Genomic DNA, 17,725 nt, shown 5'->3' on the forward strand with positions numbered 1-17,725 from the left:
ATGAACAAGTATAGCTGGTAAACATGTTAGTATGCTACTATGAATAAGAATTCAGCTACTAGCTGAGTAGCTAGTAATTAAACGAAGAGGTCGTCTACTCCAAGGATATCCTCATACGGACGAGATCCGAGACTGTTGGAGTTTGTTTTTTATTTTCGGACTGTTGGATCACATGTCCAACGGTCTCGAGACCCTCATCCCTATTAGGATATCCTCGGGGTAGCCCAGGCCTTAAAGAACCATGCAAGCTACGCAAGGTCAACTTGTTTCTGGCTCACTCGTGCTCACGTTGCAACTAAGCTGAGCCTGAACATAGTGAAGCTGACTCGCTCAGCTCTAAGAGAAAATTAATAGTCCTAGCCATATTATGTGGTTGACTCCAATGTTGTGGTGGTAAATGGTAAACGTTGTGGCTTTGAAAATAGTCCCAGCCTATCTGGAAGATATAAAGAGGATTGAATCCGATCCATCCCTGTCTGAAGCAGATGCAATCCAATAAATCCTATATTTCTATCACATATTCACATTTGAGAAATATAAGGTCCAGGACCCGCATTGTTTTGGTACCCATTGTGGTGAGTGGACTGGATAGTCGGATAGAGTGTGAGTCGTGAATTGTGGCTCTTTTTCTTATCCAAATTTACATAATTTCATAACTAAAACATTTCTCCAATGGCTTCTCTGTTCGGATCTCCAACTTTTCTCTCACACCCAATTGCAAAAAATCATGTATTATCATCTACTACACAGTCACCAAATCCACAAACACCCCCAACTCCTCCTACACCACTACCAGCACAATCTCAATCTTTAAGTGCAAGTTCATCAGACCAGCAACCACCCGTTCCGGTTAAGCCTTTGAAGTCTACTAATACAAGAACCAAAGCTGACTCCACAGATTGGATATCTTCAAGTTTAACAAGAAGGTTTGGTCTTGGTGCTGGTCTCGCATGGGCTGGTTTTCTAGCTATTGGTGTTGTGTCTGAACAGATTAAAACTCGTCTAGAAGTCTCCCAAGAAGAATCAAATACAAGGTTTGTTCTCCAATTCAGTTGTTTTGCTAACGGCGCCTGCAGAGCATTGTGACCAGTTAGACTCTCAATGCACAACTGCCATGTGTGTTTCATTTAGAACCAAACTGTTCATATATAGTTGCTTAATGCAATGTGAAAAGTTCTCAATGCATGGGAGATTTGGAGATGACTCATTATTCTAAGTTATTACTATCTGTCTATGTCATTTGCAGAGAGGTCGAAAAGGAAGTAGAGGTTCTGCTACCTAATGGAATAAGGTACATCATACCATTATTTTATACTCATTTGCAAGTAAAACATACATGGCATTTCAGGTTTGCATTTGTGGACATTAAGATAAATTGTTGTCCAATTAATTCTGTTTCCAATCTTTTTTTTTTCTTCGATAATTGACAATGTGTCTCGCAATTTGCATCTTCATATTGCCTCTTCAAATAAACAGTTAAATGCCTTACACATTGTGGTGCATGTGCGTACACTGATCGACTTGATCACCTGGGTGCAACAAGTATTTTGCCATTCTGCTTATGCTAGTGTCAGATTTATGTAAGCATGCCTCTTGTATGTTGTAATCCATTTGAGCTTTAATCAGGTACTATGAGATCAAAGTTGGGGGCGGTGCCACTCCAAGGGCAGGGGATTTGGTTGTGATAGATCTCTATGGAAAAGTTGAAGGCAATGGAGAAGTGTTTGTAAATACATTTGATGGAGAAAGAAGGCCATTTGCTTTAGTGATTGGTTCAAGGCCTTATACAAAGGGAATGTGTGAGGGAATAGAGTATGTTTTAAGATCAATGAAGGCCGGTGGTAAACGAAGAGTTGTAATTCCTCCAAATTTGGGTTTTGGAGAAAAAGGTTCCGATTTAGGTTCTGGTGAACAAATACCCCCATTTGCAACTCTGGATTACATTATTGAGGTTGACAAAGTATCAATTGCACCAGCTTAAATGAAGATTTTTATGTAATATGGAGTCAATGTAATCAAGTTAAATAGTTAATTTATTTCGAAAATATAAAATTTAGTTTTGTTTGTAATATAGTTCTAATTCATATGAATGATGGAAAGTAATAAAACAAAAAACCTTGCTAAATATGAACTACATAGCCAATCTTTATATTATATATCCCAATTTGATCAAGTGGTGACATATTTTAAACAGTTTTGATATTTTGATTTTCTTGGCATATTTTGTAAGTTCAGAACTCAATGTCCTAAACCCCAGATTTCTTTCTCCCCAGTCCTAACTGTTTGGGCTGCTCCATAATTCCTTTTGACCAATTGACCCATTTCTTGCAGCCATTATGCAAATTCGGGCTGCCCAAATTGCTAAGACCAATAACTTCTAGGCCCATTTTCTTGATTAGTTTTACTCCGACTGTATGACTTGCAATGGTTAAGCGGTAGGGTGCAAACGGATAGGTTCGGATTCGGATAATATGTCTGTATCCGAATCCGAAAATTTATACTGATATTCGAATCCGACGGATATTAAAAAATTTATCCAAATTCGATTCCGGATATCGGATAATATCCAATCCGAAAATTAATATTAATTAAAATTTATTTGCTTTGAATAGTTCATTTTACTACTATAAAAACTATTATAAATATATATATTTGTCATTTATTATTATTATTTTGTTATTATAGTTTAATATTATTAGTTTATAATTTTATATAATAATAAATTAATAAATTAATTATATATAATCATTATTAATTTTTTAAATCGGATCGGATATTTTCGGATGCAGATATTACAGTATCCAAATCCGTATCCGAAACCAGTTCGGACATAAAAAATTATCCGAAACCGATATCCGAAATTTTCAGATAATATCCAATTTTTCGAATACAATTCAAATTTGGATATTAATTTTGGACCACGGTATTGGCACCCCTATAAATGGGACTAGCACCCCTTTGACCAATTCAACGGTACTAACACCCTCCATTAAATACACAAAAAACACTAACGGCAACCACCTGCCGGGATTGCACAATCCACGACATCGGGTTGCCGCGAGATCCCATATCCAACGGAAGGTGGCTGCCGTGGGTCTTTTTTTAAAATTTATTTTTTAATAGCCACCATAAAAAAAAAGTTAGTTGCCGCGAGATGATTTTGTTTACTAAAATGAAATTTTTGTTTGTGTTAATTATCAAAATTCTTCTTTATTAATTTGATCACAAAATTTTTTTATAGCATATGAAAATATTTGTCGTGAGATAGCAAAATTATGACTCGATTATATATTTTTTTTGTCATGGTTTTGGTGTTGTTCTTGGAGTGTATAAATAAACTTTAAAGAAGAAAACGAGATATCCATGTGTCGTGTGTGTTCAATACGCAAAATTTGAAGTGAAAGAAAACAAAAAACACAAAAAAAATATGCCGCGGCAACTGCCTGCCATAAAATATGCGATCTCGCGGCAACCCGATGCCGTGGATTGTGCGATCTCGCGGCAATTGCTTGCCGTGGGATATGAGATCTCGCGGCAACTGCCTGCCGTAGAACTATGGACATGTGGGGTGTAAAAAGACATATAAGGAATAACCATTATTGTTTTACTTTTTGTCAAATGGGTGCTAGTCCCATTTAACGGGGTGCCAATACCGCGCCCCTTAATTTTTTAAGCATTTGTTTCTATGTTGAGGTACATCCGTACATACAAATTAAGTCCTCGGTGTTCATTAGTGGCGGTGTTTTTGTTCTAGGTGCTCAATTGCAAAGAAGTGATGAACCTCATAAGGTTCGGTTGTATTTCCACTTCTTGGAGATCTATGTCAACCGCTGCCCTCAGCCACAGTGGCCATTTGCCATGGCTGATAGTTCCCTATGTAATTAACCAAAACCCTGGCGAACTAGACAGCTACTGTCATAATGGTTTCCTTGGGTTTCTGAGTATTTTGGATAGGACAATTTATAAGGTAGAGACAAAAGACCAACGTTATGCGGTACTTCTTTTGGATAGTTTATCACCGTTATTGAAAAGGGGGAGATGCAATTGTTTCATGAGTATTTTGGGTTTCTGAGTATTTTGGATGGGACAATTTATAAGGTAGAGACGAAAGAGTTAGACCAACGTTTGAGTCTACGGTACTTCTTTTGGATAGTTTATCACCGTTATTGAAAAGGGGGAGATGCAATTGTTTCATGACCACCCTCCACTCACAATATTGCTTAGTTGGCACTCGAACTTCTGAGGATGAGGGTCTCTTTCATATTGTCAACCATGAGCTCGGTGACATATGTTGGGATGGGCCAAATGGGCTTGATATTTTTTCAACCATTTGCCAAAATGAACCCACTGAAATTTCAGCTACACTTTAAAATAAAGTTAGGGTTTAGAAGAGAGAGTGAGACAAAATTGGTTGTTAGAGTTTGAGATTTAGTGCATCTCTTGAGAGAGTTTTGGAAGAAGAAAGACTTGAGTCTTCTCTTCATTTGTTAGATATATCCAAACTCTTTGGTAGTTGTATACACTATTAAAAATTGTAGAGTTGAGATAACATTGTTATGAGGAGAGAAAAAGAGAGATTTGTGAGTTTCTTCTTAAAAAACTTTGGGGATTCTTTGGAATCAAGGTGAGAGCTTATTGTACTCTTTTGAATATTTTATCTATTGTAAATTTATCTATTTGGTTGTAGATTAGGCGCAAGCTAAACCACCCAAATCTTTGTCTCCCTTTTTTAGTTGTTTGTTTGAATTGGTGAGTAGTTTACATTGTTTACTACTTGTTTAAGAGTTATTTAGTTGATTTCATACATTGTAATTGTGGATTGTTGCTTCTACCACATTTGATACTATTGTAAATTTCTCTATTTGGTTGTAGATTAGGCACAAGTTAAACCACGTAAATATTTGTTTCCCTTCTTTTGGTTGTTTGTTTGAATTGGTGAGTAGTTTACATTGTTTACTACTTGTTTAGGAGTTATTTAGTTGATTTCATACATTGTAGTTGTGGGTTGTTGCTTCTACCACATTTGATATCGGTTGTTCGCTTCCGTTGTATTGGATTAATGTGCTTCATAGTTTTTGGGGCACAACAAATTGGTATCAGAGCCAAAGGTTCTACCTTGGCATACTTGGTGGTTGTTTGTGGTGGAAATTTGGTTGAAATCAAATATTTTGGTTTCATTGGTTGTTTCTGTATTGGTAGTGTTTAATTTGAAGAAATTTCCAAGAGGGTGTTTCTTTGGTTGTTGGTGTTTTGGGTGTTATGGAAATTGAGAATATGACAAATATGTCAAATTCTATGGTTATGACTCCTATTGTGGTGGTTGATATCAAGAGTTTATATGGAAACATCTACTTTAATATGTGGAAAATGGAGGTTGTTGATTTGTTGACCGTAAATAGTTTGGATGATGCTCTTGGCGATAAGCCAAGAGATATGAAAGTAGACATTTGGGAGATGTTGAACATGAAAGCTTGTGATGTTGTCCGGTATTATCTCTCAAATGAATGGAAATACTATGTCATTTCAGGAAGGATCGTAGAGGATTGACTCTATTTGAACACTGGTAGTTTGGTTGGTTCTAGGCGGAAGTCAAGAAGTAGAAGAGCTCTTGCGAAGAATGAATGTGTCTATTGTCGTTGTTGGGGACATTGGAAAAATAAGTGCCCAAATTGAAGAAAAAGTTGAATCGTGCACGTTGTTATAAAGATAAGATTGTGGTTGAAAATTTATCGTTGTCAGTTATATCTTCTATTGGTTGCTCTACGTCAAAGTGAATTTTAAATTCGGGTCCTACCATATGTTCCCAATAGGGATTGGTTTGCTAACTTCCAGGAGTTAGATGGTGATGTTTTGTTAGGCAATGACCATGTCTACAAAATTAGTGGAGTTGGAACAATTCAGTTGAAGTTAGAAGATGGAACAATTAGAAATTTGGTTGATGTCAGACATGTTCCTGATTTAAAAAAGAATCTCATCTCATTGGGTATTTTAGAGTCTAGTGGTTTGAAAATTGTTTTGTCGAACGAAACTCTAAAGGTTATTGTCGGTGCACGTGTGGTAATGAGAGGCACAAGACGCGAGAGCTTGTATTTCCTAAATGGAAGTGTGGTTGGGGCAGGTGGAGATCATTTTCCTTGTTGTTTGGTTATTGGAAATGCTGCCAGGAGGAAAAGTTGTGGTTTTGGTAAGAAATATAAGATTGTTTCATTTGGGCATTTTGATTCGGATGTCGAAAAGATATCGAAAGAGGTGGAGATTGATGCCGCTCCTTGTTATGAGAAATTGGATGAGTACGCAGCTAGTCAAAGAAAAGAAGTTATTGTTGTCGTTGAAAATACTCAAACCCATGAGTATACTATAGTTGTGAAGCCACTTGTTGTTGTTGGAAACCATACGAGGTTTCAGGGTATTAGAACATCTACAAATTCTAGAGAAGGAATTGGAATATCTCATAATCCGAGAGATGGTATTGGAACTTCTCTAAGCTTGGAAGTGGAGATGGTATTTGGTAGTTTGAACCCACCATTGTGTTGAATTTTGTTGGTGATCCCTTGAGGGACTCACGCCTTTCCGAGAATTGATATGGGCATGGTTGTTGATTGGCCACTTTGTTTGGGGGTATGGAAGAACTACGAAGGTTTGATCCCTTGACCGGGTATGTAGGCAACCATTTCATGGTGCAGTCTTTGTTGGGTCCTTAGGGACATTGATGGTTGGATTGGTTGGTTCTTTCTTTGATGTTATTTGGGTGTAGCACTTTGGTTGTTTGGTTTGGTGTAACGGATTGGTCGACTCGAATTTGAGAAATTCTCGCCGAGGTGGAGAATTGTTGGAATAGGCCGAATGGGCTTTTGATATTTTGGCAACCAGTTGCCGAAATGAACCCACTGAAATTTCAGCTACACTTTAAAACAAAGTTAGCGTATAAAAGAGAGAGGGTGAGACAAAATTGGTTGTTAGAGTTTGGGATTTGGTGCCTCTCTTGAGAGAGCTTTGGAAGAAGAAAGACTTGAGTCTTCTCTTCATTTGTTGGATATACCCAAACTCTTTGGTAGTTGTCTACACTATTGAAAGTTGTAGAGTTGAGAGAACATTGTTGTGAGGAGATAAAAAAAGAGATTTGTGAGTTTCTTCTTGAGAAACTTTGTGGATTCTTTGGAATCAAGGTGAGAGCTTATTGTACTCTTTTGAATATTTTCTCTATTGGAAATTTCTCTATTTGGTTGTAGATTAGACGCAAGCTAAACTACGTAAATCTTTCTCCTTCTCTTGGTTGTTTGTTTGAATTGGTGATGAGTAGTTTATACTGTTTACTACTTGTTTAGGAGTTATTTAGTTGATTTCATACATTGTAGTTGTGGGTTGTTGCTTCTACCACATTTGATATTAGTTGTTCGCTTTTAGTTGCATTGCATTAATGTGCTTCATAATTTTTGGGGCATAACAACTTAAGTACTAGAGAGATAAGACTCAAACTACATGCGTGATTTTCACATATACAAGGCAATTGCTGCTCCTGCTAAGTGTAGTCATTGTTTTGCCAATACATTACAATAAATTGTTCTATACTAGACTGGGAAAGGATGACTTATGTATCCACATCAAAGGTGAAAATTGCTATGAAGATGTTACATTTTACAAAGGAGACTTCTATGCTGTTAAGTGGAATGGAGATGTTGATATAGTGAAGAGCCTCCTCGACAGTAGCTATGCTCAACCTACTTTCATATCATTAGGTATAGCAAAAACACAACTTTGATGATGATATTAACAATGATGGCAAGTATCTAGTCGCCAGGTTTAGGTTTCCAAGCCTCACAATCAAATCAGCTTACAAGTTGCTCACAAAGGAAACTGAGAGAGGAGAAAGCTCAAAATGCAATTATTCCTCCATAAAAAGAATATGGAGTTTAGAACTTGATGCTAGTACTCAGCTATTCTTGTGGAAATTGTATATGGGAGGCTTAGCCACTGGGGATGTCATGTTGAGAAGACAATTCAAAGGAAATGTGAACTGTGTTTTCTACTAGAAGGAGATAGAAACAAATTACCATGTGTTTTTTGGCTGCGAATGGTCTAGAAGATTGTGGATAGGATCTATACTTGGCCGAAGAATGATGCAGAACGACGATAAAGACGCCAAATTTGCACTTGATTCACTTCTGAACTGGGGTATTCTGAAGGTAAATATGCAAAAATATATGCAATTTGTCAGCTATCAGCAATATGGGCTTGCCGAAACAAGTTTAAGTTTGAAGGACAAGAAATAAGGGTTCAGGACATCTACAAGAATGTGTACACACACAGAGCAAGTCACTGAAGCATATAAGGAGACATATACTCCCAGGAAGACTGCAACATCAGATACGATGGTTGAGTTCACAAGAGCAAAACAAACGAAACATGAGAACTAGCATAGGATATATGGTGATGGAGCTTATGAGAAAGACATAGGAAGAGGAGCAGCAACAACAATATGTAAAGGACAGGGTGGAAGGCTAATTGGAACAGTATACAACAAGTTTAAATGTCAAAATGTAATGCAAACAGAATGCAGAGGAGTAGAGCTTGCGATAATATTGGCACAGAAACTACAAACTAAGAACATGGTGATACTAGGAGACAATCAAAGTGTCACAGCCCGAATTTTAAACAATTACAAAGTGAATATTTGAAATATAAATATCTCAAACATCACTCGGTTCAATTGTCTAAAAACCCAAGCTATGACGGGGTGGATACAACACATGTCAAAACCTAAAACCCCCATCATACAAGAATCAACTTAAATTAAAATAACCCCAACAATTATCCGCCATTACTTTATTAAGATATCATCCCGTCCAAACAAAACATCAAACAGACTCTCTGAATAAATAGTCCTTACTACCATGTTCTCATGTCATGCTGAAAATATAACTATGTTATTACATCCTTTCAATAAGAATCAGACCTAACAAAAGAACTAATGGACTGCTCCAGGCAAGAATCCAAATCACACGCCGCGGTTCCACTGCCTTCCACCTATGTTCCCAAGAACACACCCACGTTGCCAAAACAAAGCAAACATGGGTCAGCAAAAATGGAATTTGCTGCTATGAGTAGACTAACCACATATAAACATATCCAATCTTTACTTATCCCAACTAACACTTTAAATCTATCATAACCTAATCATTCTCAAATTGGAAAGACGGTAGTTCCACCAACTTCAACCGGTATAGTTTCTTCCCAAGCAAAACTTTTATTATATTAACTCATTCTAATAACTCGTTTTAATATCTAAATAATTGAATTAAAACTTACCGATATCCACTGCTGTATAAGGGTAGGACCGCGTCCCTGCACAAAATATTATATTAAGTCCTACCCTCCTACAAAAGAAAGTTAGAACTTGTATATAACATATGTAGATATCCTATAGGTATTCAAAAGTAAGTCCAAACACACTCGCATAATCAAATCAATTTCTCTTATCAATTAATCAATTACTTTTCTTATACACCCACCCTTTAGTACCTACTCTACGATTTGCACTCCACACATTTGCCAAATCACACATTCCTGTGTGCCTCTCCCCATCAATACCACCATATCATAGCCACCTCCTCGGCTTTCATACACATATTTCACAGCCTGTTTGGGCACAAAAACTCAGGTCATTCATGGCACATTCAATGAATACCTTAGGTCATTCCCGCCACATTCAAGGAATACCTATCATATCACTAACGGGTCATTCATAGCACATTCAATGAATGCCCTGGTTCATTCCCGCCACATTTAAGGAATACCCAACCCTACATTCTCGTACATTCAAGGAATACAACTAACCCGCAAGGCGAATACATTAGTTCCTCTTTTGGGCAGTCCAAACAATCTGGTCATTCATGGCACATTCAATGAATACCCGGGTCATTCATGACACATTCAATGAATACCCCTATATAACGCTTAACGGGCCATTTATGGCACATTCAATAAATGCCCACCTAATATATGACATCAGCAGTCATAAAACTCAATTCCAAAACTTGAGGCGTGGAGAGTTCTAAAAGGGTGTGGTAAATTTGTTTACACATTATTGAACTTTATTGCATATATTATTTTAGAGAACGAAAGAGTATCTTGATTCATGTATTTTTGGTTTATGCGTTATTAATTTCATGGATGTATAAATGTCATAACATTGTGTATCATAAAAGACTGAAATATCACAGAATAGTAAATACATGTACACAAGTATATTTAGAAAGGTCTTAGCCTAAAGTCAAGCATGCTAATAGTCCTAGACCTCTATCCTAATAGACCGAATCATAATCCGAGGTAAAAGTCAAATTTGGGTCAACTGGTCAAAATCAACCCCGATCAATGATCAAAAAGTCAACTCCGCCAATAGTCCATCATAGCGGCCAACCACCAGTCAACAGTGATCAACCCGGACCTAAACTCCTCTAACCCCAAAAGCCCAAAGCCTAAGGCCCATAGTTTAAACTTAAGTCTAAAAATAAAAATCTAAAATTTAAAACACATAAGCCCACCCACGATTTGGCCCAAGCCCAAATCGAAATTTACTGTTCATTTCCTCTCTCACAACACCTCCACCAGCGCCTCCACCTCCAGCCACCACCGGCCATTCAACAAGATGAGTTGGCCCAAACCACAATAGGAATGGTTCGGCCAAATCTCCAACCCAACCAAGGGTTGTCTCCCTCACCAGCACCATTAGTTCTCTTCTTCGATCCGCCACCACCAATCAGCCACTCGCCACCACTAGTGAACCCAGTGGTTTGGTTATGTGAGAAAACCCCTATATACCTATACCAACAAATAGCGATTTCCTTATACTGCGAAAATCGCGATCTACGACCATTAATTCTCTGTAAAAGCTTCCCTCGAACCTAAACCAACAGCCCATCTATTCTTCATCATCCAACGACTAACAACCAAGTAAAAATCCACCACAACCACCATTCAATTCAAGAAATACTACTGAATAACCCAAGAATTCAAACAATAATCCAAACAAACGACGCCATTAACATTCTCCAAAGCTTCGACAGCCCCATTCTTCCATACTCACACACCCCTAACTACCTCCAACTATTTATTCAACCCAACCAATCTATATTAGGACCACCTGCAATAGAAATTAACAGTCCTAACTATTCTTTGACTTTGGTTCACGCCGCCATTAATGCCCAAACAGTTTCCAAGGTTGTCCAAAAAAACAATATACCGACAACAATATACTAACAGTGAACCGTTTTTACCAATTGGCGAGACCACTAATTATTATAGAATAACTACAGAATGATAAGCAAAAAAAACGTACAGCGCGTAAACTTTTTTGGACAGTAAACTATCTCTGTATAGACGTGAAATAAAACTAAACTACTCACCTGTAGCGCGCTCCAACTATCAGCTAGATCTCAGAATAAAACTCTTTTTTTTCTTCTTTCAGTAAAACCTCTTTTTTTCTGTATAAAACTCTCGCTGTGTTTTTTTTTCCAGAAACTCTACGTGAGAAAACACCCCTTTTTTCTTTAGTTTTAAAAACCTCATCAAAAAAACAAGGATAACACTTATCTAGTTACTTACGAGACTTTTATCCCTAAGCTGATAGTTATCCTATATCTATTTTATCTATTTTCATTATTATTATTATTATTATAGGAAAAAAAATAAAAAGACAGGGTGTTATACAAATGCTTGTGAAGACTCTGGCAGCAGAAAAAAGCACCCTTGTGTGGGATGTCTGAAGATGACTATAACAGACTCAAGAACACTATGAGAGAATATAATGAGAACTATCTATCCATCAGTGATTGTTAAATTCTTTTGGTTGAACAGAGATAGTAATGGAGACGCTAACCAGCTAGCAAAGTGGGCTAACAAGTATGTGCAGGAATTAGCCCACCACCTTGTTGGTTGTAGAATTCTATAACACCACTTTTTAAAGTTGAAGTAAAAATGGAAGTTGAATATCGGAAGAAGAAAAAAAAAAAAAAAAAAATATATATATATATATATATATATATATATATATATATATATATATATATATATATATATATATATATATATATATATATATATATATATATCTGTTTGTCTAGAGTGTCACTCTAAATCTGCCACTCTTATCTCACACTTCTTCTTAGCCGTCCGATCTGTTCCTGAGATCATCAGATCTAATTCTGATAAAAACTCGAAATTTCAAAACTTCAAAAACCAAAAAACGAAAAAAAATAGGAAATTGAATATCTTCTTCTTCTCCACTCCATAAATTTCCGAATCTAGATCTGGTGAAGCATTAAGAACTTTGATAGTTGAGTACACATCACCAACTAAGTACTTAGTCTTTGATAGTTTTTCCTCATAAACTTCAAGAACTTTGTTAAGTTTCTCAACCATGGGATTCAATGATTTTTTCATCTGGAGTTCCGTTATAGAAGACTGGAATCACCTATCAATTTGGAGTGAAAAGCATAGTGAGATCATCAGAATCTCTCTCCAAATTCTTCACTCGCTCCCCGAAAACTATACGAACCATCCTCAAATCTTCAACATCTCTATCTCACCATTTCCACACCACTTTTCTAACCCATCAAAAAGATCCAGTTTCAATACCCAAACATGTCTCATTCCATAATAAAAGAAATGTGTTCAGGTCAATGAATACCCAAGTTTTAGTTGAGACTACTGAGGAGACTTCAAATTTAGAAATTTTGAAAGACAGTGAAAAGCTATGCAAAATATTAACAGCCCATATGGGTGACTCATCAAGTCTTGAACACTCCCTTGATAGTTTTGGCATTACAAATGTTTCATTACCATTGGTTGTGGAAGTGCTAAATAAATTAAGTAATGCAGGAGCTCTAGCACTTACATTCTTCCGATGGGTGGAAAAGAAGGAAGGGTATAAACATACTAATGAGAGTTACAATGTTTTGATTGAAGCATTGGATAAGATTAAACAGTTTAACTCGATATGGGATATAGTCGAGGAAATGAAGCGTAAAGGGTTGGTAACGAAAGAGACATTTGGTTTGATAATGAAAAGATATGCTCGGTGTAGAAAGACATTTGGTTTGAATTCATCACGCCATTAATTTTTTTTTCCAATTTTACCCCTTTCCAAATACGAATGTTACAGCTCATGCCATTTGTTTGTTTTATTTTTTTATTTTGTCTTTTGTAGGGGTAAAATAGTAGTTTTATGTCTAGAAATTAATGAAAAATAAAATAAAATAAAATCAGAGATTGTTAACGTGGCGGAGATACGTACAAAAAGACTAGTATATATAAAGATCGTCTTCAGGCAAGTTGGCCTGTATGCAACTGTAGATTACTTTATTCGTTTATTGAGGTTGACCAATATCAATTCGATTACTTGATCTGTAGATATCTAGGTGACGCAGACAATGTAATGCGACGTTAAATAACTCATTGGTGATCGAGCAACCATGAGATGTCGGCATTTTGATCCCAGATCTGTGATCTCTTGTTTTCTTGCTGGAACGCTATGTGATCTTTTGCTTATTTGATAGACTTCATAGCTTGATTCACGAGCAATGCAAAGTGCTTGCGTGTGCTACACGAAATTTCCACACACAAAAAACTTCCAAAACATGTGATGTGAAAAGAGTTATGGGCATGTGCACAGAAGCATTGGTCGGTTAGCCATACTTGTCTCGCGGCGAAAGGACGATTCCTTGTGTCATTAGTCATGCTTTCCACGGCACATTTCCAATCCAATGCAATCCAAACCACTATTATTCACTTTTATGTTTTATGTTGAGGCTGTATTTTTTTTTTTTTTATACTGTTTTAGTGAAAAGCAAAGTGAAACTATCTAATATAAAAGTGAAAAATAATTTCGGATAAGATATTGGATTCTGTCTGGATGTAAAAATTGAAAAAATACACTAAACGGAATAAAACATTCTGTCTGAAATTTAAAAAAAAAAACCGATAAAAAATCGAAAAAACAGAATGAAACATTCAGTCTAGAGAAAAAAAAAAAATCAATTTTTTAAAAAAATATAAGACTGAATCTAACATTCTGTCCGAAATTCACAAGTTGATAACTACTCAGCCACTATTTGAGTTGAAAGTTTTACTCTCATTTTGACTTGAAAAAGTAGTCTACTTTTCATATTCACTTTTAGAAAAAGATTTTGAACCATTTAGAGGTGAATATTTTCACATTCCCACCGTGTCCACCTGCATTGGGAATGCTCTAATCCTAGCCAAAGATTAATAACTAAAATTTACAAAATAACAATAAAAAAAATAATTCAAAACTAGCTAAATTTCTTCTGCATAGTTCTTATTAACAAATTCGAACTTCTAGTAAAAAAGGAACCTAAAGCTCCTAAACATAGGGGGGAAGGAAGCAAATTACAGATATGGTATAATCCAAAACACAACATACAGAACAACATTATGTCTTAATCATACATTCATACCCATAATTTTTTCTATTGCAAACCATTTTTCATCATCTTCTTAAACTCTTCAAAATTAACATACCCATCACCATCAGAATCCACAGACTTAATCATTCTACCACAATCATCAATAGAACATTTCTCACCCAAACTATTCAACACCATATGCAACTCACTAGCAGAAACCAACCCATTCTGATCTTTATCATACATATCAAAAGCATCTTTCATTTCACTGGCCCCACGTTCAGAACTCTCCTCACTTTTATGAAACTCAGCAAACTCATCAATATCTATAAACCCATCTCCGTCTGTATCTATTTCAGCCATCATTTGTTTGAGTTCTTCTTCTGTTGTGTAGGATCCCAGAGCCCGGAGAATGTCCCCCAGTTCTTTTGATGAGATCTTGCCATCACCATTTGTGTCGAAACAGTTGAAGACTCTTTTCACTTCTTCCATGTTTTGAAGAAGGGCAGCTTGTTTTGTGCTGTTGCTGTTGCTACTCATTTTTTGTTTTCTTGAAAGCTTGAGAATGAACAAGAAGAGAAGGAGAAGAATATAAAGAGACTTTGAAACGCGGTTATTGATAGATAAGGCGTTTTTATAGGAAGGTAGGTTGAAGGAAGGGTCTTAAATTGGTCGTAGTTCGATGGCTCATGAAAAAGGGACCCAACTTGGCCTCTTTTTTTTGTTGGATAAAAATTGCATACACGGGTTTGACACGCATTGACAAAGTGTTTGACTCAGTAACATATTTCAAACACGCGACACGGGGCATTTTGTATTTGTACTATGCTGATATTCGTGCTTCAGGAGGACTTACTCTTCTCTGGAAAGGAGGCATATATCTCATAGTGCTTTCCAATACAATATATTCCATCACTACTGAAATAAATGAAGGATCCCAACACTCTTGGATTGCTTGCTTTTTCTATGGAAGTCCTTATAAACCTCTTAGATATAGAAGTTGGGATTCAATTAGAGCTCTCTCTCTTTTTTTCGTTACTTCTGTTAATTATAGAAGATCTAAATGTAACACTCTCCTATGATGATACAAAAAGCTTTCCATTCACCTGGTCAAATGAAAGATCTAACCTTGATAACATCCAAAAAAGGCTAGATAGAGCCTTTCTTAATACAACAGGGTACACTCTCTTCACAGAAACAACCCTTGTACATAAAGCTGCTATAGGGTCTGACTACTGCCCCATCCTTCTAGATACCAATCCCCGTCCAAGCTCATCTCCCAAACCCTTCAAATTTCAGTCTATGTGGATAAAACATGTGGATTACAAAAATGTGGTTGTCTCTGTTTGGAACAACATATATAAAGATTTCCATCACCCAAATCATCTTTTCTTCTCAAAATAGCTTAATTCTACAAAAAAAAAGGTCTTCGGGAATGGAATAAAACATCTTTTGGGAATATTTTTCAACAAATAAAAGACTTGCGTCTAAAAATTGTTTTTTACCAAAATTTGCCTCCTATTGCTGAAAATATCTCTCATGAAAAAAATTCTTTAAATCATCTTGAAACCTTTCTTGAATATGAGAAAAATCTTTGGAAACAAAAATCAAAGGATGTTGATATAAAAGAAGGTGATAGGAATACACACTACTTCCACATAAAGACCTTAAGATACAGGAAATACAATAAGATGGAGTTGTGATGATGGTTCTTGGATTTACTCTCCTAAACTCATTGGAAATAATCTGGTTTCTCATTTCAAAAATTTCCTAAATGATGGCACTGCTGTAAATTCTACCTCTATCACCTCCTTGTTCCGAGAGATAGTCAAACAAACATAAAATGAAGTTCTTCTCCAGCCTGGCCTGTTACAAAAGATGAGATCAAATCTGTCCTTTTTGGGATGGGAGCCCTAAAGGCTCCCGGGCCTGATGGATTTCCAGCCTTGTTCTACCAAAACTCTTGGGAACTCTTACAAAATGATATTTTTGATATGGTTTCAAACTTTTTCAGCTCCGCTCACATCCTTGAAAACTTCAACCACACAAACATTGCCTTATTACCAAAAATTCAAAATCCAACAAAGAGTAAAGACTTTAGGCCTATTAGCTTATGTAACATCTCTTACAAAATCATTTCTAAAACTTTTTTTTTTTTTGAATCAGTTAGAGGTTAGGCAGACCTCGACCTGCACTATTTCAATATCTGTAGTATACAACTCCATTAGCATCATCAGCTAATATTTCACTTAGGAGCTTAGGGTAAGGTCCTATACTATAGATAATTGTTTGATCACTCATATTACATGACTTGGCAAGGAAGTCAGCTGCTCGATTCGTTTCTCTGAATATATGACTTGTCTCTACCTTCGGAACTTTGACATCGCTTTCGATGGCGCACACACATTTCTACGTAACCAAGGACTAGTTTACGCTCCATTGATGATATTGGCATTTCGGTGAATCTGAATTTATCTCAATTCGGTCTATGCCTATCATCTCTATTGCTCTTAGTCCTTCCAGAATGCCTAGTAGTTCCTGGAATAGAATGAACCTCTTGTTAGAGCTCCCATTATATGTCATCAGAACATTACCATCCTTGTCTCTGATCAGTCCTCCATATCCTGTGCTTTGTGGTTGCATTGTACCATCGGGGTTGAGCATTGTGGTTAAAGGCTTCTGCCATTGACATTGAGTCACAGTTTGTTGAGTCCATCCAAGTTGCAAACCCAAGCAGTCCAACATTCTTCTTGTTTCGTTTGTTTCAGTAACACTCTTGAGAACTTGTTGTAGGTAGAGTTTCATTTTTTTCATCACATCACCAGCTACCTGATTAGCTTGGTGTTTTCTTTCCTCCTCAATCTGCGGCTATTTCTCTCATTCCAAATGTTTGTATATAGTTGCACATGTCATAGCTCTAATGATCTCTCGCTCTGTTGAGTTTGTTCTTGTCTCTCTCATAATGTAGTACCACTCTTGATTTGATTCCATCACCATCGGATTGAGGCCAAGCTTTCTTTTGATTTCAGCCCATATTACTTTTAGTGTATGCTAATCAAAGAATAGGTGGTGAGAGTTCTCCCTTTCCCCGCATGCACGGCAACATTGTGAATGGTGAAGAATATTTTTCTTTATAAGCCTATCCCGAGTGAGAGAGGCTGCCACTAAACAGTTGCCATGCTATAAAGGAGTGCTTTGGGACTGTAAAATTTCCCCGCACAAGTCGATACCACTTAACTTTTTCTCTCGATTTTTTCTTGAGTGTCATGTATGCAGATTTTGTAGAGAATTGTCCCGGTAGG

At 36.6% G+C, this 17,725-nt stretch overlaps 2 protein-coding genes across 2 annotated transcripts; one reads left to right on the forward strand and one right to left on the reverse strand.

Annotated features, from left to right (window-relative positions):
• The first annotated feature begins 572 nt into the window (after nucleotides 1-572).
• LOC147521041 (FKBP-like peptidyl-prolyl cis-trans isomerase family protein) lies at nucleotides 573-2,125 on the forward strand. Its single transcript, XM_086571566.1, has 3 exons — nucleotides 573-1,034; nucleotides 1,247-1,291; nucleotides 1,627-2,125. The coding sequence occupies exons 1-3, from the start codon at nucleotides 673-675 to the stop codon at nucleotides 1,979-1,981; spliced, it is 762 nt and encodes a 253-aa protein (XP_086427692.1). The 5' UTR covers nucleotides 573-672; the 3' UTR covers nucleotides 1,982-2,125.
• A 12,185-nt stretch (nucleotides 2,126-14,310) lies between these two features.
• Nucleotides 14,311-15,335, reverse strand: LOC147521042 (calcium-binding allergen Ole e 8-like). Its single transcript, XM_086576472.1, has one exon. It carries the CDS (start codon nucleotides 14,961-14,963, stop codon nucleotides 14,487-14,489), a length of 477 nt encoding a protein of 158 aa, XP_086432598.1. The 5' UTR covers nucleotides 14,964-15,335; the 3' UTR covers nucleotides 14,311-14,486.
• Nucleotides 15,336-17,725: the final 2,390 nt, after the last annotated feature.

The sequence above is a fragment of the Coptis chinensis genome, chromosome 1 (genome assembly GCF_015680905.1).
Source record: "Coptis chinensis isolate HL-2020 chromosome 1, ASM1568090v1, whole genome shotgun sequence".
Lineage (NCBI taxonomy): Eukaryota > Viridiplantae > Streptophyta > Magnoliopsida > Ranunculales > Ranunculaceae > Coptis > Coptis chinensis.